Source organism: Trichechus manatus, unplaced genomic scaffold (genome assembly GCF_000243295.1).
Source record: "Trichechus manatus latirostris isolate Lorelei unplaced genomic scaffold, TriManLat1.0 scaffold00030, whole genome shotgun sequence".
NCBI lineage: Eukaryota > Metazoa > Chordata > Mammalia > Sirenia > Trichechidae > Trichechus > Trichechus manatus.
Genome location: NW_004443966.1, coordinates 1,269,339 through 1,293,164, shown reverse-complemented (window position 1 = coordinate 1,293,164; position 23,826 = coordinate 1,269,339). Strand labels below are relative to the sequence as shown.

General features: G+C 40.6%; 1 protein-coding gene across 5 annotated transcripts in view; it reads left to right on the top strand.

The window, feature by feature from the left end:
• Positions 1–23,826, top strand: part of RAB27A (RAB27A, member RAS oncogene family) — a 92,922-nt gene that overhangs the window by 49,143 nt on the left and 19,953 nt on the right. For all 5 annotated transcript variants that reach the window (XM_023729641.1, XM_023729643.1, XM_023729642.1 and 2 more), the window contains 2 exons: positions 14,987–15,161; positions 22,334–22,419. In XM_023729641.1, the coding sequence (XP_023585409.1) occupies positions 15,009–15,161; positions 22,334–22,419 (239 nt within the window). In that variant the 5' untranslated portion in view covers positions 14,987–15,008. The remainder of the gene's footprint in view (positions 1–14,986; positions 15,162–22,333; positions 22,420–23,826) is intronic.

Genomic DNA, 23,826 nt, shown 5'->3' with positions numbered 1-23,826 from the left:
ATAACAGAAGGAAAGCAAACATGCACTGAACAGATGTGCCCGAGCCTTGCCTGTCATTTCTGGAGCATGGTTCACGTGGACACATACAGGCATGAATTTAAAAAAAAAAAAAAGGAAAAGAAACAAGGCTGGTATAAATCACAGCCTTCTTAATTAATGACACATTTATAAGAATTTCAAATAACATAGATGCACTGAAGGCAGAAGCAAGTAACTTAGCCACGTAACATACGTGAACAGTTTGAAGGTCTCTAAATTTGGTATATAACTCATTTGACTGTGTTCTTTTTTATTCCAGTTTTAAAAAATTAACAATAAAGGGAAAATGAAATTTGAATGAAAGTTTATAGAACTTTTAAAGTACTTCCATGGGTCGCAGGTTTTCATAGAACACAAATTGAAAACCATGATTTAATTCCTCTGTGAATGAGAACACAATGCCTTGTTCTTTTATGATGCTTTATATCCTTCTTCTGTAAGACGCCCCTTTGTGCTTACTTTATAAAAGTAAATATGATCCAGTTTTTTTTTTTTTTTAACACGTTTCTCAGAGATGACCAGGTGAAGTATATAAAATATAAGTAAGGATATATCATATTGAAAAACACAACTAACTAGCTTGAACTAGTATGTACGTAATTCTACATCCAAAAAAAAAAAGTATATAGATCTTTTTCACACAGTCATGGAACGTTTATAAAACTTGACTTGTCTTGGGGGGACCTCACTACCATCAAGAAGAAGAGCCAAGAGTGGAGTGTGTCCTTTGGAGCTGTGGTCCCCATGCTGAGAACCTCCTAGACCCAGGAGCCAGAGAGAGCTGTAACACTGGAGATGGCAGCGGCTTGGGATCAGCAGATGGCTATAGTGGGCAGAGCAAGAGAGCTTGAACGCCTTTGAGCGGGAGGCTTGCTGGCAGAGTGGAGTGCCTCTGGGCACTTGTTGGCAAAGGTAAAGAGCTGTAACACTTGCTCAAGCCAGGCAGAGACCCAGAGAGGCCCAGCAGCAGAGGCCACCGGTGGGCACCACTGAACGGGCGCTGAGAGCTGTCTTTGTCAGAAGCTGCGCTGACTGACGAGCTGTATGCCATGTCCTGAATCGCAGGCTGTTACTTCCACGGTAAACCTGATAACTGTAAGGAAACAAAAACAACTAAAAGAGCTTGACTTGTCTTACCAAGTTTCCCAAAATTTGATGTCATATAGACCACATTCAAGTGCATTGTGGTCTTTTGCGTAAGTAAACACGAGGCACACCACGTTCTGTAAACAGGTGCTGATAGAAATGCAAACAGTCGGTTCTAAGACTGCATACTGCATTGGTGGAACAAGGGAAGACTTCCTGAGAAGTAATACGCAGCATATCTGATTAGACTTTGTTCGTTAGGTGAGTTTTTCTTTTTTTCTCGTTTCCTTTTGATTCAGCAGTTAAAGAATCTGGTATTTAGAGAAGGAGCCCTGGTGGCGCAGTGGTTAAAGCCCTCGGGTGCTAACCAAAAGGTCGGTGGTTTGCCCCCACCAGGCGCTCCACAGGAGAAAGATGTGGTAGTCTGCTTCCATAAAGATTACAGCCTTGGAAGCTCTATGGGGCAGTTCTACTCTGTCCTATAGGGTCGCTGTGAGTCAGAACCGACTTACAGCTGTGGGCAGTGGTGGTGGTATTTAGGGAGCAGTGAAACATGTAAATATCTTCATAGAGAGTGTAGACCTGATGGGGAACCAGAGCCTTGTAGCCAGCTGTCTACAGCTTACTTTCCCCTGGTGGGAGAGGCTAAGACTTGTAGTATCACTGTTTCAGTGGTGTTAAAACATCATGAAATGGGTCGATTTTCTGGGCCTGTTTCACTGTTTTTAAAATAACTAAGTTGATGTATGGTGGAAATATTTACTCATGTTTTACACTGCAACCAATTTGTATCAGTATGCTGCCTTTTGGTTAGCATTCTGGGAAAACCAAAGCTGGTATAGTATCAACAAGAACTTGGGTTTCTGAAATGGCTCCATTCCCAGCGGTAGCTAGGGGAAAACTTTTTCTTCCTGGCAAAGTAGAAGTCCCTGAACACACAGCAACACGTGAGCCTGCTGAGGGTGGAATACCTCGACGTTAACACAGCAGCTCTTTGTGTTACAAGGAAAGCGTGTCTTCACTGACTGGCATTTTTCGCTGAAGTCCTGCGTTGGCACACACAGATTGAGGTTTGGGAAGAGTACCTGGAGAAGAGGGACAAATAAGCCAGAAGAGATAAAAGTGAGGCGAGGCCATGACGAGGGATAATGGTCAGAAGTGGGGCTGTTAGAACCCCACGTGGGAATGTCATAGGGTGGATGTTTGTGGAGAAGAAAACCAGCTGTGAAGAGATGAAGTCTTATGTGTGTTAGTCAGCCACCATGCACCTCAAAAGGATATTTCTGAGAGCAGAGAACAGCTCTGCTTCGATATGGTTAGTGGTGGGTGGATAGATGGGGTGGGCAGGGAAAGAGAGAAGTGAAGCCGTATTTCGTCCATCTTATAGCCTTGAAAGCTGATGGTCCAGCTTAGCCTTAGGAGTAGGGTACGTGGGGATGGGAGCACGTGCATTCAGTCTGCATGTGTGTGGTCACAGCATATCTCCTCACAGAAAAGTTAAATTACAGTCTGTGCCCTTTGTTTAACACAGGGAAATTATTACAGTACATTGTAAAAATCACTCATAAAACAAGTGAAAATAGCATCCAGTGTGTAAATCATTGAGTCTGGAAAGCTAGCGTGTTGTTATATATTCTGGACATTTCCTCTGTGGTGGTGAATAAACACAGATAACTCACAGTCTCAACTAGAAAAGGCAATTATTAAACGAGTCCCCTTCTCCCCCGGTTACTGCCAACTCAGGGACATTTGTCTAATGGATTTTATTATCCTCTGCAGGTCTTGCTTCTTCTTATTCTTTTTTTTTCCCATCCTAAATTTTTCTTAGAATGAAAGAACGTCATTGCTCCTTCACAAAGTGGCTTTCTCCCTGAGATGGTGTGTTTCCCCGAAAGGTGAATGCCTTTCCTAGTTCGTAGCACATAAAAAAAAAAAAAAAATTGAGGCAGGTGAGATGCAAAAGGGGAGCCAACAGTTGGTCAAACACGGCTCATGTTTTTCAGGATTAGACTTGGCGAAATCCCTGGCTCCATTTGTAGGTTAAGAATGGAAAGATGTTCTGTGTTTTGCAGCTTTGGAAATGCTCTTTCCAATTTCAAGTCCTTGAGCGCAGCTTGATTAGTAACCCTGTCACCCCTGGCTGCCACAGCAACCTGTCGTTCCTCATGTTTTTGCTTTTGAGTCTTGAGCCCAGTTTGGTGGCATTCTGATGGGGCCAACATCTTTTCACTGTTACCTCTTCAAAGCTTGTCGCTAGTGGAATTCCCTCTGTTAACCACTTGGATTTGCAGATATCCTACCTTCCAGGTAGCTTAAGCTACTCTTCCATTTTCATTTTCAGAGAATATTTTCACTCCTTGAGAGTTTTATCAAGTTTTAATGTCACTTTTAAGGTATAGTGGAAAAAGCATCAGGCTAAAAGCCGTAAGACCAGTGTTCAAGACTTTATCTGTTGTAATTGTAAGAACAGCTGTCACTTACTCACTGATCTCTGTCAAGCATTTTGCTAATCACTTTGCGAAGGTAGGAGGTGTTGTCCTGTTATTTGAGTTTAGGAGACCTTGACTCCAAAGCCTTTGTTTCATTGTCTTCCATGTGCTCACAAAAGCAACCACTGAGTAGCAGAGTTTGAAGATTCTACGTTTTTATTAAATGTTTGGAGACTGGCCAGCTTCATGGTGTCATTAAGAAGTACACTTAGCCATGGATTGGGCCTTCTATTGCAATGTAGTGTCCATCATGGGGCTGCTTTCGTGTAATTTGAGGTATCAGTCCGCAAAGCAAACAGCCACTCCTATTTTCCACTGTATTGTCTGTATTTTACAAATGCCATATTCTGTGGGCTACCTCTTTTCCTATTACCTTACATCTATAAAACATGAGGGACTTACCGCAAATTGTAAAACCCTGTGTTTCAGCAAGTAGTCTTTCTGTACATTCCTGTAAATACTTATACTCTGATTCTAAAAAAGGCTCAGCCAACAAATAATGTATCTTGAATAAATGAGTCAATGGTCTCTATTTAAAAAAATCGTTTGAGATATTGATAGCCAAATAAATTGATTTTCCAGAAGAACATTTTCTGTCTTCAGGAATTGTTCCAGTGCCCCCTTCCTTCCACTTGCTTGTATTATTATTTGCTTACTGGATTATATTGGTCATCCTTTGATAGCAACATTTCAGAAATAGTCAGTGGATTCTGGATGAAGGTTACTTTTCTTCATCTTGGTCTTTCTTTTTAATACTCATAAAGGATTTTCTAATATTTGAAGGAAGCTCTTATATATGAGGATATGTTTGTTTGTCCTGGCAGCATTTGGAAATGTATATTTAATTCAACAGTGTTTGCAGATAATTAATTTTTTTCTCTGAAGAACTTGCTGTATTGGGATATTACCATCTGCTAGAAGTTAGTCTTTTCATTTTGTTTAAATGGGGAAAACAGAATATTCTTATGTAATGACTACATTTATAAAGTTTAAGCCACAGGGTATGCATTTAGATCCTGTCAGTTTCTAGCCATGAAAATCTCCTCTCACTGTTAAGGATGGATTTATGATATTTGTACAGAGCACTGTATTAGTAGGAATGCATTTGTAAACCATAGGTTACAGATGAATATATGATGCAGTTACAATCTAATATATTCTGAATTTGGATAAAAAATCAAACACATCTTTCAATCAGGAAGCAAGAAAGAGCTAGATTCCTATTTCCATCTATTTTTCAAAGCTGTTAGATTTTTACTTGCTTCTCTCAGCCTGATCCCTGGTGGTGCGGTGGTTAAGAGCTTGGCTACCCAAAATGTCGGCAGTTTGAATCCACCAACCGCTTCTTGGATACCCTATGGGGCAGTTCTGTCCGGTAGGGTCACTATGAGTCAGAATCGACTAGATGGCAATGGGTTTAGTTTTTGGGTTCTCTCAGCCTGAGATCTTTGAGTAAACAGGACAAGTTCTTCGTTTATAATTTCGTCTGTTTTACTCCTGACATACTCAGTAGGGCAGAAACGTATCTACTCTCATCTAGACCAGAAATTGAAAAGAGGAAGCTTATGGACACAGAGGGCACAGGCTGTTTCCTTCTCTTCTGGAAATGGCAGTCCCGCTGCTGGGCAGTACGCCATCTTGCTTTGTAGTGAAAGTAGATGTATTTTACTTCAGGGTACAGGGATTGTAATGGTCTGAGAGAAGTGTGTCCAGGGCCCATTTAGGAAAACACAAGCTGCTGCTACTCATATCTCGGTTCATTATAAAATGCCTCTTCCATCTAGCTCAGCTCTGTGACTTCCCTTCCCCTTTTCTACTGTCTTCTCTAGGTGTGTTCCCAGAGGGCCAGGTATGCTCCATGTTTATGGTGGCATCATAAAGAAACAAATAAAAGAAAAGCCTACTATGTTTTAACCTTAAACATAAAAACATCGATACACTTTCTATGTCTCTGCTAGTCATTGGTATTTGAACATTTTTCTCCAAATGAATCCCTGGATAAGGGCATATTAAATTGTATGACAGAACACGTGGAATGTAGTTCTCAAAACTGCTGATGTTCCATGGTGTTCTCTGAGAAGCAATAGTTACATTCACGCGTTCCTGTTTCTAGAAGGAAGTAATCTCGGGCAGGGAGAAGTGAAGTCCCTAAGCTATACAGGCATACTGAGCTAATTTAGTAATCATTTTAAAAAGCTCAAAATATTTTCAGGGAAAAAAAGTGCATATAATATACCTCATGTTTCTGTTTTTAGAATTTTCTATTTATTCTTTATTCTTAAATTATTTTATTTTTTATCTTTTCTCATTTTGCCTCTTCAAATATATACCAGATTTGAGACTGGTGCATGCATCTGTGGGAAAAAGCAACATGAGGTTATGCGTTTGGGTGTCATGTTGTATTATGTTTATGAGAGAAGCGTGAAACGCTCATAAGGACGGACTTCTCTGAGACCCGTAAAGGAGCCAGGTACGGTCATTAGGAGAACTTAGATTCAGTGTCAGGTCTGAAGGAGGGAAGGAATAAGAAAGTGCCTTTTCCACGTTGAGCACACTTGTACTGGCTCCCCATTGCACCCAGCACCTAGGACATCACAGGCCTACGATAAATATTTGTTGAATGAAGGAATGAGTGGGAGGGCTAGAAGTATATTTACAGAGAACTTGAAGCAGTACCAGAAAAAATAATCTTGATTTGAGAGGAAATGATCAAAAAACCAAGCAAGTCTAGAGGAAAATGAAAAATTTCATGATTTTTCTGCTTTTTTCCCCACCTTGAACTATAGGAAAGAAAGACACAAAGAAAAAAGATTTATGGGAGGTGGTACAAGTGTTGAGAAGATTCATTATTTTTTCTGAGCTTTGCTATGACCAAAAAGAGACAGACTGGTTGCAAATGTATGGCTTTTCTCCTTAGAGGAACCCATCAGAAGGAGGGGCTTCTAGGAAGAGGGCCTGCTGGGCAGAAGTTCAGGTTCCTCGCCCCAGGACCTCAAGGAGCCCACCCCTTAGCCATGAAGCAGTTTATCACCCAAGCTGCTGGCACACTGCGACTGTAAGGAGCATTCCTGACTCTGAGGGAGGGAGACAGTGAGAAAAAGAAAACTGGTGTGTTAGTGAAGGACACAGGACTGGGATTCAGGAGACTTGGGACCTAGCCCAGCTAACTGATGGCAGTTTACCTTCTCTGGGCCTCAGCTTCCTCTTCTGGAAATTAGAGAGTCAACCAGTAAACCCTCTCAGCTCTGAAAATGCCAAAAATCACAGATAAAACTCATTGTTAAGCTGGATGCAAAGGTAGCTTTTGTGACAGATGTGGACCCTGTACGGGATTGCACCTAAATTGTATTTCTTTATATGATTTTTCTAGAGATTCAGGTACTGGTTGCATTAAAAATAAGTTATAAAATTACATGACCTTCTAATAAAGAACTTGATGAGGCTATTAATAATAGTATTGCTAATAGTAAATTCGGAGCCCTGGTGGCGCAGTGGTTAAGACATTGGCTGCTCACCAAAAGGCTGGCAGTTGGAATCCACCAGCCGCTCCTTGGAAACCCTGTGGGGCAGTTCTACTCTGTCCTATAGGGTCGCTGTGAGTCAGAATCGACTTGATGGCAATGGGTTTGGTTTTTGGTTTAATAGTAAATTTCAATTAAACACTTAAACAATGACCAAGCAATGTCCTAAAAGCTTTTTGTGCATTATCTCACTTAATCCTGAAAACACCCAGTGAGGTTAGTGAGGCTGTTATCTCCATTTTTCAGTTAAAAGGATGGAGGCTTAGTTGAAGGAACTTGCGTCAGGTCACACAAAGTAGAAGAAGCGAAACTTGGACCCGAGGTTCTTGCCGTCATATTAAGAGAACAGCACTCTCCGTGGTCTAGTCTTATACTTAGGTTAAGTTCCCTCTAAGGACGAAGAAGAGAGAAAATAAAATCATGCAAGTTTAGTACAATTTGTGACACATGGTAACTGCTCAGTTAATATCATCCCTCCCCTTTCTTTCACTGTCTATTCTAGATGAAGGTGATATGGGTGATTGAGGGAAATTTTGGCTTTTTTAAGAAGGTAGATTTTGGCCTATCTGGCGTAGTTCTAGAATGATTGAGCCTAATGATAGGGGGTCCTGAGACTGGAGCCTATGACTGATTTTAATATGAAACTTCATGGAGAATTTTGGCTATGATGTGTGCACGCGCGCACGTGTGTGTGTGTGTGTGTGTGTGTGTGTGTGAGTGAGGGAGAGGGGAGGGAGAGGGAGAGGGAGAAGAAGGGAGAGGAGGAAGAGAAGCAGAAATAGATCTCCCCCTTTTGCTCTTAACTAAAACCACTGTCTTCTATTTTCTCCCTGGAATTTTCACATAAATGATTTTAATTATTTAAAAACCTTCCTACTAAGCTAAGCGTCCAAGGGCTTGGGGGAATCTAATGAAGACATGTTGTATTTTTTTAACTAAGGAAGAAGATCATGGACTTTCCCTCCCCAGGCAGTTACAATCTTTAGTGCAGGCTGAGGAAGTGGGCGTTCCTTGCTTTCTGTTATTAATCTCATCAGAGTGAGGGTGGAGGGCACTTTGAAAAAATATTTGTGGAAGGAGGAGAGCTAGAAGGAAGCTGAATAAGAAAGTTTTTTGTGGTACCTGATTGGGGACATTCTTGACTTTTTAGAATATATTTCCTTGAGATATTTAGACACTACTTACTCGAGAAGGTACAGAGTTTAAAGATGAGACCTTAGCTTTAAGTGCTCTTAATAGAAACTTATTTTTTATTTTATTAATTTTCAGTTTTGAGGTCCAGTGTTCTTCCTTACAGTTCTAGCAAGGAAAGGAACATTACTTGCTTACTGTCCCTTGGAAAACAGATTGCTAGATAAAGATGCTGATAGCAGCTAACACTTAAAAAAAAAAATACAAAAAAAAAACACCAAAACAGTTGCCCTCCAGTCAACTCCAACTCATAGTGACTTCATATGTATCGGAGTAGAATTGTGCTCCACAGGTTTTTAATGGCTGATTTTTCAGAAGTAGATTGTCAGGTCTTTTTTCCATGGTGCTTCTGGGTGGACCCAAACCTCCAACATTTTATTTTTATTTTGTTCTCGGTGAAAGTTTGGAGCCCTAGTGGCGCAGTGGTTAAGAGATTGGCTGCTAACCAAAAGGTCGTTAGTTCAAATCCACCAGCCTCTCCTTGGAAACCCTATGGGTCAGTTCTACTCTGTTCTATAGGGTCTCTATGGGTCGGAATTGACTTGGTGGCAACGGTTTTTTTTTTTTTTAGGTGAAAGTTTACAGTTTAAGTCAATTTCTCATTCAAAAATTTATACACATATTTTGTGGCATTGGTTGCAATCCCCCCAATGTGACAGCATGCTTCCCTTTTCCAGCCCAGGTTCCCTGTGTCCATCTGTCCAGCTCCTGTCCCCTTCTACCTTCTCGTCCTGCCTCTGGACAGGAGCAGGTCTCGTATATCTGATTGAACTAAGAAGCACGCTCCTCACGTGTGTTATTTCTTGTTTTATAGGCTTGTCTAATCTTTGTCCGAAAAGTGGGCTTCTGGAATGGTTTCAGTTTTGGGTTAGCAGAGCATCCGGGAGCCATAATTTCGGGTGTTCCTTCAGTTCCTGTCAACCAGTAAGACTGGTCTTTTAACATGAATTTGAATTCTGTTCTACATTTTTCTCCTGCTCTGTCTGGGACTCTGTTGTTAGCCCTGTCGGGATGGTCGTTGGTGGTAGCCAAGCACCATCTAGTTCTTCTGGTCTCAGGCTGGTAGAGTCTCTGCTTCATGTGGTCCTTTAGTCCTTTGGGCTAGTATTTTCCTTGTGTCTTTGGTTTTCTTCATTCTCCTTTGCTCTGGGTGGGATGGGACCAATAGACGTATCTTAGACAGCTGCTCACAGGCTTTTAAGACTCCAGACACTACTCACCGAAGTGGAATTTAGAACATTTTCTTTATGAACTATGTTATACCAGTTGACCTAGATGTCCTCCAAGAGTATGGTCCCCAGGCCCCAGCCACTTGGTCCCCCAAAGTGTTTGGATCTGTCGAGGAAACTTCTGTGCTGTTGCTGTGGTCCAGTTGTGCTGATTTCCCCTATATTGTGTGTTGTCCTCCAACTGTTTTAGATTTGTAAGGAGCAATCGCAAGATGCCGTGGGTTGTAAGACACTGAATTGTAAGACACCCTCCAATTTTAAAGAAATTAAAATAAAGCATATGCATATTAGAATTAATAAATAGGGCATTATACCCATTCTACAGATGAGCAACCCAAGGCAAAGAGGTTCAATAAATTTTCCAAACTTACATGGCTGGATTCAAATCCAGGTGGTTTCGTTCCAGAGTCCATACTCTTACCTCCACTCTTTTTGGTCTTCCAACAATACGTTGGAATTGCTCCCATGCCAGCATGGGAATGGACTGGCTAAGACCCAATTAATCGCTGCCCCATTGTGGCATCTGTGACCCGGCAGCACTGAGCTCCTTCAGAGGAGACGCTATGTGTGGTGTGTACAGCTTGCCTGCAGGGCTGAGAGGAGGATCGGCGCACCGATGTGTGTGAAGTGCTGGACACGTGGGCGTCTGACCCAGGCTGCTGACCCATTTCTAGCAAGAGCCGTGCAGTAGGGAAACACTGACAAACTGGCTTCCTGAGCGGTAACAGGCTGGAGAACTTGCAGGAAACGTGTTGTTTGGGTGCCCCAGATGTCAAATTCTGGCACGGTGTTCTCTCACCGTTTCCCTGCCTGCTCTAAAATGTGAACGTAAAAATAATCTGTATTATTAGAGTTCTGTATTACAGCTGCTAACCAAAAGGTCAGCAGTTCATATCCACCAGGCGCTCCTTGGAAACTCTATGGGGCACTTCTTCTCTGTCCTATAGGGTGGCTGTGAGTCGGAATAGACTCGATGGCAACAGGTTTGTTTTTTTTTTGTTTTTTTTTTTTTAATACAAGGAAAGTGGAATATTTTCTTTCTGGAGAACAGGCCTAGAAACGCCACTCAGGACTTGTGTAACAAAAAAAGAAAAACATTTTTTAAAGTATGAAGATGACTCTCCTGACCTCCCATCAGCTGAGGCTTTACGTTAGGTAGGCTGTGTCGGTGATGCGTAGCGGTGAGATGACCATGTACGGACCACTGGGTGGGCTTGGTGCCGCAGGGCTACGGGCTAGACTGACTGTCTGCTGCAAGATGGAATGAGTCATCAACTCCAGGCTTCGACTAAGTGGGCTGCAGGCTCAGATGGGTTTGTCACCGTCGTGAGTGACCCTGTCCAAACTCTAATCTTCCTCCTGTCACGCTGAAGACCTGTCTGCTCCCTGAATCCTGTGTTTCCTTGACACTTCCTTACTTATTAGAATTCTGGCCTTTGTTAACCCAGGTCAGCCTGGTCATCGTGACCAGTTTAGAACAAACTGTACAACCTAGGAGTCTCTGCGTGGCACACACAGGTACGGTAAGCACTCAACTACTAGCCCACCCAGAGGCATCTTGGAAGAAAGGTCTGGCAATCTGTCTCTGAAAGGTCACAGCTGTGAAAACCCGATGGCGCAGTTCTGCTCTGCACACATGGGGTCACTGTGAGTCAGAATCAACTTGACGGCAACTAGCAACAACAACTGCACAACCTCCAAATTTGCTAAAGATTTTCCCCGATTGTTGTTTATTGTTGGATCATGGATTACATTTGCTTCCGTCTCCCTGAGATCAAATGGGAGGCAAGTTCTCAACCAAGGAAGCCTGTGTCACTCAATGCACCTCTCCCAATTTTTTTTTAAAGCATATTTTCCTTGCCAATGCTCCTTTCTCTCAACTTGTTTTCTGTACTTCAACTCATGCAAGCTATTCAAGTGTAAAGTATACTGTGATAAACTTTTGGGGTCAGACTGTCTACAACTGAGGTGATTGATAAGTAACATTTAAAATTTTTTGTTTTAGAGCAAATTTAGAGCACCAAACAGTTGCTTCAGGCACTTCTGATTGTCATTTTGCATTTCTGGTCTTGAACTGCTTTGAACATCTGAAATCAGTTTGAAACAGTTCATACTTCTTTGTGCCAGTTTATGCCAGTTTAAACCAGTAAAAACTACTTCATGGATGACTTGAACGAGTCAGAAGGAGTTTGATAAATTTAGAGTAAGTGTGTTCCAGTCAGAAGTGGATTTATTTGGTTAGCACCGGCTTGATTTGGTGAAATATACTCTGAGCCAGTCAAAACTTACATGAGCCAGTCAGAGCCTGCTTGTCCAGGTCAGAACTTATTTGAGCTAACTAAAACTAGTCTGAAGCACTTTGGGCTATTAAAGTCAGAATCACATAATTTTGGTCAGATACTACTGGTTTTAGCCATTCACAGTGGTTTTAGATGGTCAGAAATGGTTTTATTGGTAGAACCTGGTCCCCCTGGTTAGATCCACTCTAAATAAGTACGATCCAGTCAGATTCTTTTGAACAAATATGTATTGGTTAGAATGGATTGGAGTGTTCTATACTGATCTAACCTGTTTTTAAGCTGGGCAGGACTCTTGAACTAGGCATATCTGTTTTAAATGGATTGGAGATGGTTTACACCAGCCTGAAAAGATCAAACTTAGTTTCAACGTCATCTCTGTTGGCTCAGCAAACTACTCCGAGCCAGCCAGAAATCTTCTGTGCTAGAAAGATGTTTTGAGCTAACTAGAGCTGATTTAAGAAGTTGCTCAAGTGTTCAGAACCAGCCTGATGTGTCCAAGCTGCGAGAATGAAGTGAGGTGACATTTACTGAGTACCTGGTGTTCACCGAGCGTGGTGCTGGGCCTCCACAGCAGTATCTCATTCAATGTCAGAACAGGGGCGCTAGGTATTGTGTGTTCTCTTTTTAGAGGCTGGAAACCTGGAATGCTTAGGCTCAGAGATGTCCAAGCAGCTGGTATGTGGGAGACTTGGGATTCAAACTGAGCTCTGTCTTGACTTCAGAGGTGGTGTGTTTTCATTGAGGCCACCTTGTACCACCATACGTGCCACTGGTTACGATTAAGTCCAGTATGCATTTGTAAAAAGTTGAGTAACAGCCACATCGCTGGGGGTAGAATAAAGGACATTGATTGGACTTGCAGTTAGGAAACTTGGGCTCTAGACTGTGCAGACCAGCTAGCCTCTCGGAGCTCTGTTTCTTCCTTTAGAAGGCTAAACCCAGAGAGTGAAAGATCTGAGCATTTATTTGAAGACCAAGAAAGCAGATAATTATCTTAAAAGTGTTTTCTGGAACTGCAGACTATGGTTAGTATTGATGGTGGCATCCACACCTTCAGCTTGTGGTATTTGGTTTGTTAACACTTCCTTTACGAGGACTTAGTTTGGGAACAAGCTGTGATGAATTGCTACCAACAGGAAGAGAAAGCACAACTCATGAGATCGTTCATAAACCTGTGTGTGTGATTCTTCTCCCATGAAAACTAACCACACTGAATTGTTGGTACACACAAGAAGTTGTTTCACCTAAATCTCTGAATTTTACTCAAGTGGGTTCAGTGCATTGTCGAATATGGATGCCATTACTGACATCATTTTCCCTGTACCTTAAATAATGTGAAAACATAGTTATAGAAATGACCAGCCTTTTTCAAATTAAAAGAGGAAACGAAGGTAGTCACATATCTTCTTGAATCATAGTCATTGCAGAATTGTTTTCTGCTTCCTCATTCAATGTGAGAGAATCTCCAAAATGATTACCTGTTATCTGAACCTGCTTTACAATTCTCCGCTTCTATCTCTAAATAACTTGGGGCCAGGTGATATGCTATATGACATACTAGGGTGTTTGTTTATACCCACCCAGTTATCTTCTGGCGAGGAATTCGATTATACCTCATTAACACTGGCCACTTGGACCTGCGAATACAAAATCATCATCTGTAAAGTAGCATCCTTTACAGTGTGCAAATAGAATTAGGAATGTTTGTACAGGCTCTGCCCTTACAGACTGACCAGCCATATCTGAATGCGAGTCTCAGACCTAGCCTAAGGCACTCTGAAGAAGCACACTGCAGCAGCTCCTAGGGCTCAGCATTCAGGCTTTGGGGGCATAAGGTGAGTGAGCAAGCTGAGGATGGCGTGGGGGAGGCAGCCTTGAAAATCTGTAAATGTCCTTGCCTGAGCTTTTATTCCTTGTTATAAATCTGTAGAAATAATCCAATAGGAAACACTGAGTGTTACAGCAAGGTTTCTAGACATGGGGCTGGGTTAAATGGGGATAGTGGGAGGCAAGTCAGCAGATTCTAGTGTAGAGCATTCAGCCCGTGTGGACGGGTGGGGATGTAGGGCATCTGGCGCGCGCGGACGGGTGGGGATGTAGGTTTGAACAGGTAGGCAGAGGTGTTAGCGATAATGGAATGGCTGGTTATTTTCCTGATTTTCGGGGGGGTTTATTGGTAGTCAAGATGGGAGGATAAAAAGAAGTAAGCCTTCGCTGTAGACAAATTACATTTCCAGTTGGATTAATGTTTTAAGTTTGACTGTTTGGAGAATAAAAGCAAATCATGAAATGTGTCCACTGCAAAGGACCAAAAAATAACCATGGTTAGGTGTCACTGGTAAAAACAAGTTTTTCTTCTCCAAAATGGGGTTTTGGTTTAGTCAGTATTAAAGAGGTGAGCTGTCAGCATTTCCTGTTAGACTACCAAGGCAGGCGCAGGTAAATGAGCTCTTAGTCCTGGAACTATTGTTTCTGCACACTGACTGGTCAGCTCTGGAATGCAGTTCCAAGATGAGCAGTGATATTCCAGGAAAGTCTGATTTACTATATAACACATTAATATATTAATAATAATACGTAAGGGAGCTGCATGCCAAATTCTATTTGTGAATTTGGACTTGTCTATGAAAGAGTTATAAAAACATGTGAAAGTAAATAGGATAAATAGAATTGATAAATAGATGAAGAGAAAAGAGACGGGGTGCGGCATTAGGAGACTTTGAAGGAGGAGGAATTAGAACTACTTGTACTTTAGGAATTATTATTTTTCCCTATAACGTTTGCCTTCCTTTCTTCGTTTTATTAGTTTTTGTTCTATATTGTCTGCAAATAATACTTAGTTATCTTCCTGATTATCATTTTCACCTGGAATTTTTGTCTTAACAGTATTGTGGTGTTAAATTAAAAATAAAATTAATTATTTACTATTTCAGTGCCATCTCATCTAGCAGATTATTAGGCCTTCTGGGGCAACGAACAACAACTAATCCTCTCTTCACAGAACACCTAAGCATCTAGGTGTTACACAGAATGCCTGTTGAATTGAATATTAAGATGCCACTTTATTCACGGAGAACTCTAATATGTTTTAATGGATTTTCAATAAATACTCATTGCTTTGTGTTTTGCAGGTGACCCACCGAGTTCTTCATTATGTCCAATGGAGACTATGATTACCTCATCAAGTTTTTAGCTTTGGGAGACTCTGGAGTAGGGAAGACCAGTGTACTTTACCAGTACACAGATGGTAAATTTAACTCCAAATTTATCACCACAGTGGGCATTGATTTCAGGGAAAAAAGAGTGGTAAGTTATGTATCCTTCTATATAAAAATGTAATACCCGAGTCAACATTTACCTGTCTGTTTAGTTTACTTTGTATGAATTAAGAGGACAAAGGTTAGAATCTAAAATTAAATGGTACATGTGAAAGTGTATTATGCTCAGTCTGAGCCATAGGATTAAAAAGGTTGTGCTAAAGAATAGCTTCAGAAACCACATATCCAACAAGCATCTAATAACCAAAATATATATAAAACTTCAACAACTTAATGACAAAAAGACAAATAACCCAATCATAAAATGGGCAAAGGACTTGAATGGACATTTCACCAAAGAGGACATTCAAATAACTACCAAACACATGAAAAGATACTCAGCGTCATTAGCCGTCAGAGAGATGCAAATCAAAACTGCAGTGAGATACCATTCCACTCCCACTGTGATGGCTGAGATTAAAAAAAAGAAAAAGAAAACAATGTGCTGGTGAGAAGGTAGGGAAATTGGTTGTGGGAATGCAAAGTGGGGCAGCTGTTGTGGAAAACAGTGTGGCTGTTCCTCAAAGAACTAACAATAGAACTACCATATGAACCAGCAATCCCACTCCTTGATATCCACTCAAAACACTTGAAAGCAGACACTCAAAAAGGGACTTGTACATCAGTGTTCATTGCAGCCCTATTCACAATAACCAAAAGGTGGAAACAACCTAAATGTCCATCAACAGATGAATGGAGAAACAAAATGTGATACATACATACACTGGAATACTACTCAGCCAGTAGGAGGAATGAAGTCTTGATACATGCTACAATATGGTGAGCAAAATAAGCCACTCACAAAAGGACAAATATTGTATGACCTCTTTATATAAAAATACAAGAAAAGGCAAATGTATACAGAACGAAGTTTATTAGTGGTTACCAGGGGCTGGAGCAAAGGGGCAAAGGGGAGTTAATGCTGGAAAAATCGCATTGATTAAGGGTGGGGTTGCACAGCTGATTAATTGCTGTCAATAAGTTGTATACTTGTAAAAAGTTGAATTGGCAAAAGTTGTATGATATATTTACAGCAACCACAACAACAAAAAAATTGCTACTGAGGCTGCTTATGTACAGCCAGACACCTCATGAGATTTGATTCCTTGGTTTGGAGGTTTAGGGTCATGAGTTCATGAGACATCCCAGTTAATTGGCCTAATAACAAGTTTAGTGCTTCTGCTGTACCTCTTAGTTTGATGTGTAGTACCTGGGGTCTTTAAAGCTTACAAGTGGACATCCAAGGCACAATAACTGGTCTCTATTCACCTGGAGCACCAGAGGAGGAGGAAGAACAGTCAAAAATTGGAGGAGGATATGGAATGTGTGGCTAACTGCCTCCATGAACAACTGCCTTGTTTGCTATGAGACCAGAAGAACTGGATGATGCCCAGCTACCATTACTGAACGTTTTGATCAAAGATTCTGTAGAAGAATTCTGATCAAAAGGGGGAATATCTAGAACAGAGTTTCAAATTCTAATGGACTCTAGACTTTCTGGAGGGTGGATGAATCCCTGAAACTATTGTACTGAGGTAATTTTTAAACCTTAAACCAAAAATATCCCCTGAAGTCATCTTAAAACCACCCAGTAGTGTAGCTTAACTAGTAAAAAAGCTCTGTCTTGAGCATTATGCTCTTTTAAGAACTATCTGTATGGGAGCAGATTGACAACAGCAACTTGAAAGATTAGATAGGAACCTTAGGGGGCAGTGAATTTATGTTAATGAGGGAAGAACAACTCAGAAAAGGAGGGTAAATATTGTTGCATAACTGAAACAATATAATCAAAGTCACTAATTTGTACATGTAGAAATGGTTGAACTGGTGTATGTTTTGCTGTATATTCTCAACAACAACAAAATAAATAAAATTTAGAAAATAAATTCTAGACGGATCTAACTTGAGATAAATTCATTAATTAAAAAAAAAAGAAATCAAAAGACATATTGCATTGGGCAAATATGCTGCAAAAGACCTCTTTAAAGTGTTAAAAAGTAAAGATGTCACCTTGAGGACTAAGGTGTGCCTAACCCAAACCATGGTATATTCAGTTGCCTCATATGCATGTGAAAGCTGGACAGTGAATAAGAAAGACCAAGGAAGAATTGATGCCTTTGAATTATGGTGTTGGGGAAGAATACTGAATATATCATGCACTGCCAGAAGGACGAACAAATCTGTCTTGGAAGTACAGCCAGAATGCTTCTTAGAAGGGAGGATGGTGAGACTTCACCTCACTTACTTTGGACATGTTATTAGGATTCCCTGGAGAAGGACATCAAGCTTGGTAAAGCAGAGGGTCAGTGAAAAGAGGAAGACCATCAAGGAGATGGATCGACACAGTGGCTGCAACAATGGGCTGGAGCATCACAATGATTGTGAGCATGGCGCAGGGCTGGGCAGTGTTTTGTTCTCTGGTGCGTAGGGTCGCTGTGAGGTGGAGCCAACTCGACAGCACCTGACAACAACAACAGCCCTGGGCTGAAAATGTTAATCCAGAGGCCAGACAACCTGGTCTGAGATATGAAGCCCCTGATGGGGCCTTGAGTTCATGATCTTCAGTAACTGCTGCATGGCCTGTTGTCCTGGGGGATTTTATCTTAAGAATAAATAAAGACATCTTCAGGTTTGTCATGCAAAAAAAAAAAAGGCTGTTTTGAAAGGACGCAATATAAAATCAAGCAGACAAAATAAAAGTAAAGAATTCAGTGTAATTTTCACTTGGCACTCTTTTGACTTGTATTTTCACTTCTGAGCTCCACAAGTTATGCCTCTAACTTTGTTATGAAGCCTGTCAGCCACCCTGCCCCTTCCATAACGCAGTTCTGTAGGCTATCTCTTCCTCCTTTGATATCTTATCATTTTTAATGGTTTTCCTCTTAATTAAAACCTCAGCAGTCCCACATGGAACAGTAAGTGGCAGAACTCATCACTGCTGCCAGGAGGTGAGGTTGGAGTAGGAGTGGAGAATGCCAGCAGTGGATGTCATGTGGGAAGTAACCAAGGGAACAAGGGGAGGGTCTGCAGAATGACGGGAGAGACTTTATTATTATTATTTTTAAAGAACCTCGAAAGAGGAGGGGGAGGAAGCAGGAGGTCACTGTGCCACAGTTGTAGAGAAGGAAAGATGGCTTTCGCCATATATTTTTTTGCTGAAAAATCCACTGTTACCGTGAAGCAGGTCACCCGTGTTGAGGATGTTAGTGACAAAGGCTCACGGATGGAGTGCATTCTGCCAGGGAAAGATACAGGGTCTCCAGCTCTCAGGACAGGAGAATTCATTTCCTCCCACCCACGCTAGGTCTTTTCTTCCACTACCAGAGGGTTGTGTAGCAACTCAGACCCACTGAGTACGAATAGGGGCTTTGTGAAGCTTTTAGTATTGACATCATTTGGTAGAACCAACATATATGTATGTAATTATTTTTGTTAATTCTCATCTTCTAACCTTGTTTTTTAAAAAACAGTTTTATTTAGACATAATTTATATAAAATTTATCAATTAAAGTATGAAATTCTGTAGCCTTTAGTATATTCACAGAGTTGGGTAACTATCACCACTATCTAATTTTAGATCATATTTATCACCCCAGAAAGAAGCCTCATACCCATTATGTCACTCCCCACTACCCCCTTCCCTTACCCCCTGGCAACCACTAATCTACTGTCTATTGATTTGCCTGTCGTGCACATTTCATATCAATTGAATCATACAATATGTGGTCTTTTGTGTCTGACTTCTTTCACGGGCATGTTTTCAGGGTTCATCTATCTTGTAGCTTGTTTTAGAGCTTCATTCCTTTTCATGGCTGAATAATATTCCACTGTATGGATATACCACATTTTGTTTATCCATTCATCAGTTGATGGACGTTTGGGTATTTCCACATTTTGGCTATTATGAATTATGCTTCTGTTAACATTCATATGCAATTTTTTGTGTGGACATGTTTTCAGTTCTCTTGGGTACATACCCAGGAGTAGAATTGCTGAGTCATATGGTAATTTTATGTTTAACTTTTGAGAATCTTCCAAACTTTTCCAAAGATGTTGTACCATTTTAGAGTCCCACCAACAATGTATGATGAGAGTTCCAGTTTCTCCACATTCTTACCGACACTTGTTATTGTCCTTCTTTTTGATTATAGCCGTCCTAGTAGGTGTGAAGTGGTATCTCATTGTAATTGATTTGCATTTGCCTAATGATTAATGTTGACAAGAAAACATCTTTTCATGTGCTTATTGGCCACTTGTGTATCTTCTTCAGAGAAATATCTCTTTAGATCTTTTGCTTGTCTTTTAATTGGGCTATATGTCTTTTTGTAGTTAATTTGTAAGAGTTCTTTATTCTGGATAAGAATTCTTAGATATATGGTATGCAGATAGTTTTAGCTCTTAGCATTTAGGTTTATGATCCATTTTGAGTTAATTTTTGTATATGATGTGAGTAACTTCATTTTTTGCATCTGGGTATCCATTTGTCCCAGCACTATTTGTTGAAAAGAATATTCTTTCCCACTGGATGGTCTTGGGGCTCTTTTGAAAATCAATTGACCATAAATGTCAGAATTTATTTCTGGACTTGACATTTCTATTTCATTAATCTATGTGTCTATCCTTATGCCAGTACCATTGTTTTTGTTGTTGTTACTGTAGCTTTGTGTTAAGTTTTGAAATTGAGAAGTGTGAGTCCTCCAAATTTGTTCTCCTTTTTCAAGACAGTTTTGGCTATTCTGGGTCCCTTGCAATTCTATATGAATTTTAGGATCAGCTTGTCAATTTCTACAAAGAAGACAGCTGGGATTCTGAGAGGGATTACATTGAGTCAGTAGATTAATTTGGGGAATATTGCCATTTTAACAATATTAAATCTTTCAGTCCTTAAACAGAAAATATGTTTTTTGATTTATTTAGATCTTCTTTCGTTTCTTTCAACAGTGTTTCATAGTTTTTAGAGTATAAGTTTTCTACTTCTTTTGTTAAATTTATTCTTAAGTATTTTAATATTTTTGATGCTATTATAAGTGGAAGTATTTTATTTTATTTTCTAATTTTTATTGCTAGTGTATAGACATGCAATTTATTTTGTAAACTGACCTTGCATACTACAACCTTGCTGAACTCATTTATTAGTTCTAATAGTTCGTGTATGGGTGTATATGGATTCCTTAGGGTTTTCTGTATGAAAGATTGTGTCATCTGTGAATAGAGATAGTTTTACTTCTTCCTCTCCAATTTGAATTTCTTTTATTTTATTATTCTTTTTCTTGCTTAATTTCCCTGGTGAGAACATCCAGTACAGTACTGAAGTGATGAGAGTGGATATCCTTGTCTTATTCCTGATCTTAAGGAGAAAGCATTCAGACTTTCACCATTAAGTAGAGTCTAAGATGTGGGTTTTTTGTAGATGTCAGATTGAGGAAGTTCCCTTGTATTCCTAGTTTGTTGAGTGTTTTTATCATGAAATGTGTTAGATTTTGTCAGATGGTTTTTTTCTGCATCTGTTGAGATGACCATGTGGTTTTAGTTCTTTGTTCTATGGATATAGTGTATTGTATTGATTTTTTTTTTGTATGTTAAACCAACCTTGCCATTCCTGCCATAAATTCCACTTGGTCATGGTGTATAATCCCTTCTGTATTCTGTTCGCTAGTGTTTTGTTAAGGATTTTTAGGTCTCTATTCAGAAGGAATATTCAGTAGATTTGTTTGTTTTAAACTTTTCTTGTGATATCTTTGTCTGGCTTGTTATCAAGGTAATACTGGCCTCATAGAATGAGTTGGGAAGTGTTTCCTCCTTTTCTTTATTTTGGAAGAGTTTGTGAAGAATTGGTGTAAATTCTTCATTTGTGAAGACATTTGGGCCTGGACTCTATGTGTATGTTGGGGCCTGTGTTCAGTGCTCTAGGAGGCAGTCACTTCCTGCTTGAGAAAAGCCTCAAGGTCAGTGAGAGGTGAGAGATCAGGGCCTTTGCAGGTCTTTCCTGGGCATGTGTACAGCCCTGTACGTATGTGTGGCTGTTTAGATTCCCAGGAATATTTTGGAGAGTTTCAGAGCCTTCTGTAGGCATCTCATTTTCCACCTTTTGTTTCCTAAGCTTTTTTGGTAAGCTTTTTGTTAGCCCCAGCTGCTATTGCTTTCTCTGGTAGCTGTGATGTTAAGTAATTGCTGCTGATTGTTTTCAACAAATGCCCTAGAGATAGGGTTGTTCTCATCGTGAAGCCTGAGTCAGATCAAATAAAGACAAGCCCTGAGAATGGAGCTTTTCAGGGAACTTCTAGACAGGTCAAATAGTGACAGTTCTCTGGGATAGGACTTTTGGGAAGTGACAGTTCTCTGGGATAGGACTTTTGGGAAGCTCCAAACCCATTCTGTCGTCACCGCCTACAGTGACTGTTAGTCTAATTGTTTTCACAGCTACAATCATTGTAAGTCTGTTGGTTTCAAGGCTACTAGGGAGCTAAGGAGAGAGGGATAGCCATGCTGTGGTTGTTGTTAGTTGCTATAGAGTTGATTATGACTCATGGCGACCCCAAGTGTTACAGAGTAGAACTGCTCCATGGAGTTTTCTTGTCTGTAATCTTAACAGAGCAGATTGCCAGCGCTTTTGTTCCATGGTACCTCTGAGTGGGTTCGAACTGCCAACCTTTAGGTTAACAGTTGAGTGCAAACCATTTGTACCACCTAGGGACCTTAAAACACCACAAAGCTTACTGTTTTTACTTATATTTAGCTGTTTTTCTTGAGTAAGTGCTCCTTGGGATGTTGTAAAGCCTTTGTTAATTTCCAGAGTTCTGAAAAAGTTGATTTTGACAACTTTTGCCAGTGTTTTCATTGATTCATGGAGGAAACGATTGTTGGAGGTCCTTACCCTGCCAGCCTGGAAGTGCTTCCCATAGTATTGTTTTAAGAGCACTTTTTAAAGATGGAATGGGAAAAGCCTTAGAAAGGTAATATTTCCTGAAAGCAGTGACCTGAGGAAACTTTGAGGAAAAGCGAACTAACAATTGTTTGAAATAAAATACAAACAAGGTTGTATTGGAGATGGCATTCTCTCTAGAAGTTTGAATTCTTAGGGGAGTTGCACTAACAGAGAGGTGAGACGAGTTTGCCCGTCTCAGACGCTCCCCTTTTTTACCTCTCACTTTGCTCTTTCAGGTGTACAGAGCCAATGGGCCCGATGGAGCTGTTGGCAGAGGTCAGAGAATCCACCTGCAGCTGTGGGACACAGCAGGGCAGGAGAGGTGAGAGCTTCACCTGTGCGCTCTTATTGGAGGAAAGGGGAAAGCAGCTGCAGTCTTCACCCGGTGACCTGAGCAGGAAGAAGCCAGCCCTGAATAAGATATGCTGCCAAATTAACAGCAAATGTATCTGTCTGAGATGATAACGGTAGCTTTATTTCATACTAGGTCAAAGGAAAAATGAATCCTTTTCAAAATGGTCCTTCTTGCTTGTGGGTTTTTTTTTTTTCTTTCTTTTTTTATAACTTGGACACTTGTCTCTGTTTTCTCCGTTTTCTTTGCTGTTTACTAAGCCACAAAGAAAAAGCTGCCAAGTTCCCTGCAATATTTTTACTCAGTTGTTGAAACCTAGTGGAAAATCCAGGTGAAATAAATTTATGTGGTTAGAGGTTGCTTGACCCAAGTAAACCACATGAAACCATGATATAAAATTGTATTTGGTTAGCTAAAGCTTATGTTTTTCTTTCACAGCCTCCTTGAAAAAAATTTTTAAATTTTTTTATTATGGAAACTTCAAATATATACAATAGTAGAGGGAATTGTATAGTGAACCCATGTTCCCGTTACCCAGTTTCAACAGTTATCAAGTCCCGGTCAACCTTATTCGATGTATACCCCTCACTCCCTCTTACCTCCCAAATTGTTTCCAAGCAAATTCCAGAAATCTTATCATTTCATTTGTACATATTTTGGTATGTATCTCTAAAAGGTAATGACTCTTTTTGTAAAACGTTGTTTAAAAATAGATGAGAAAAACCTAACATAGCTAATTGGATGACAAATTCATACCAGTCAGTATTTTCTTCCCTGGCACCTATGCATGTCAGTTGCAGGCTTTGCAAACAGCCAAAGAGAGAGGGAACAGACTGGTGGAGGGAGAGAGGGGCAGACAGCAGGGTGAGGCCTTGGCAAAGAAAGTGCCAACAAGGGCTAGGGACTGAGTCAATACTACTTCCGCCTTAATGTCTAAGAAATGACGATTAGAGATAAGATATTTCTGTAGAGACTGAGACTAAAAGGTCATGGAACACATTGTAATGTCAAGCTTTCACAGAAGAAGGAAAACATTCACAGCAAGCACCACTGCTTTTGGCCTAATAGACTCAAATCTGCAATCACTTCTTGGCAGAGACTAAGGGATCATGAGCTAGTTCTCCTCATCCCTGTCCAGTGGGCTGAGTTTTCGAATCACCTGGTGTCTTAACACCTAAGCTATAATTGATAAATAACTACAGCTGTAAACTATTGGAATATCATCATCTAATTGATGGACTTTTGTAAGAGGCAGAGAGCATTGCTGGTGGCCTTGTATTTCAGGCGTGGGCCGTAGCCTAGGTGACCAGCTGAGGGCGCTGCTGGTGGCCTTGTATTTCAGGCGTGGGCCGTAGCCTGGGTGACCAGCCGAGGGCA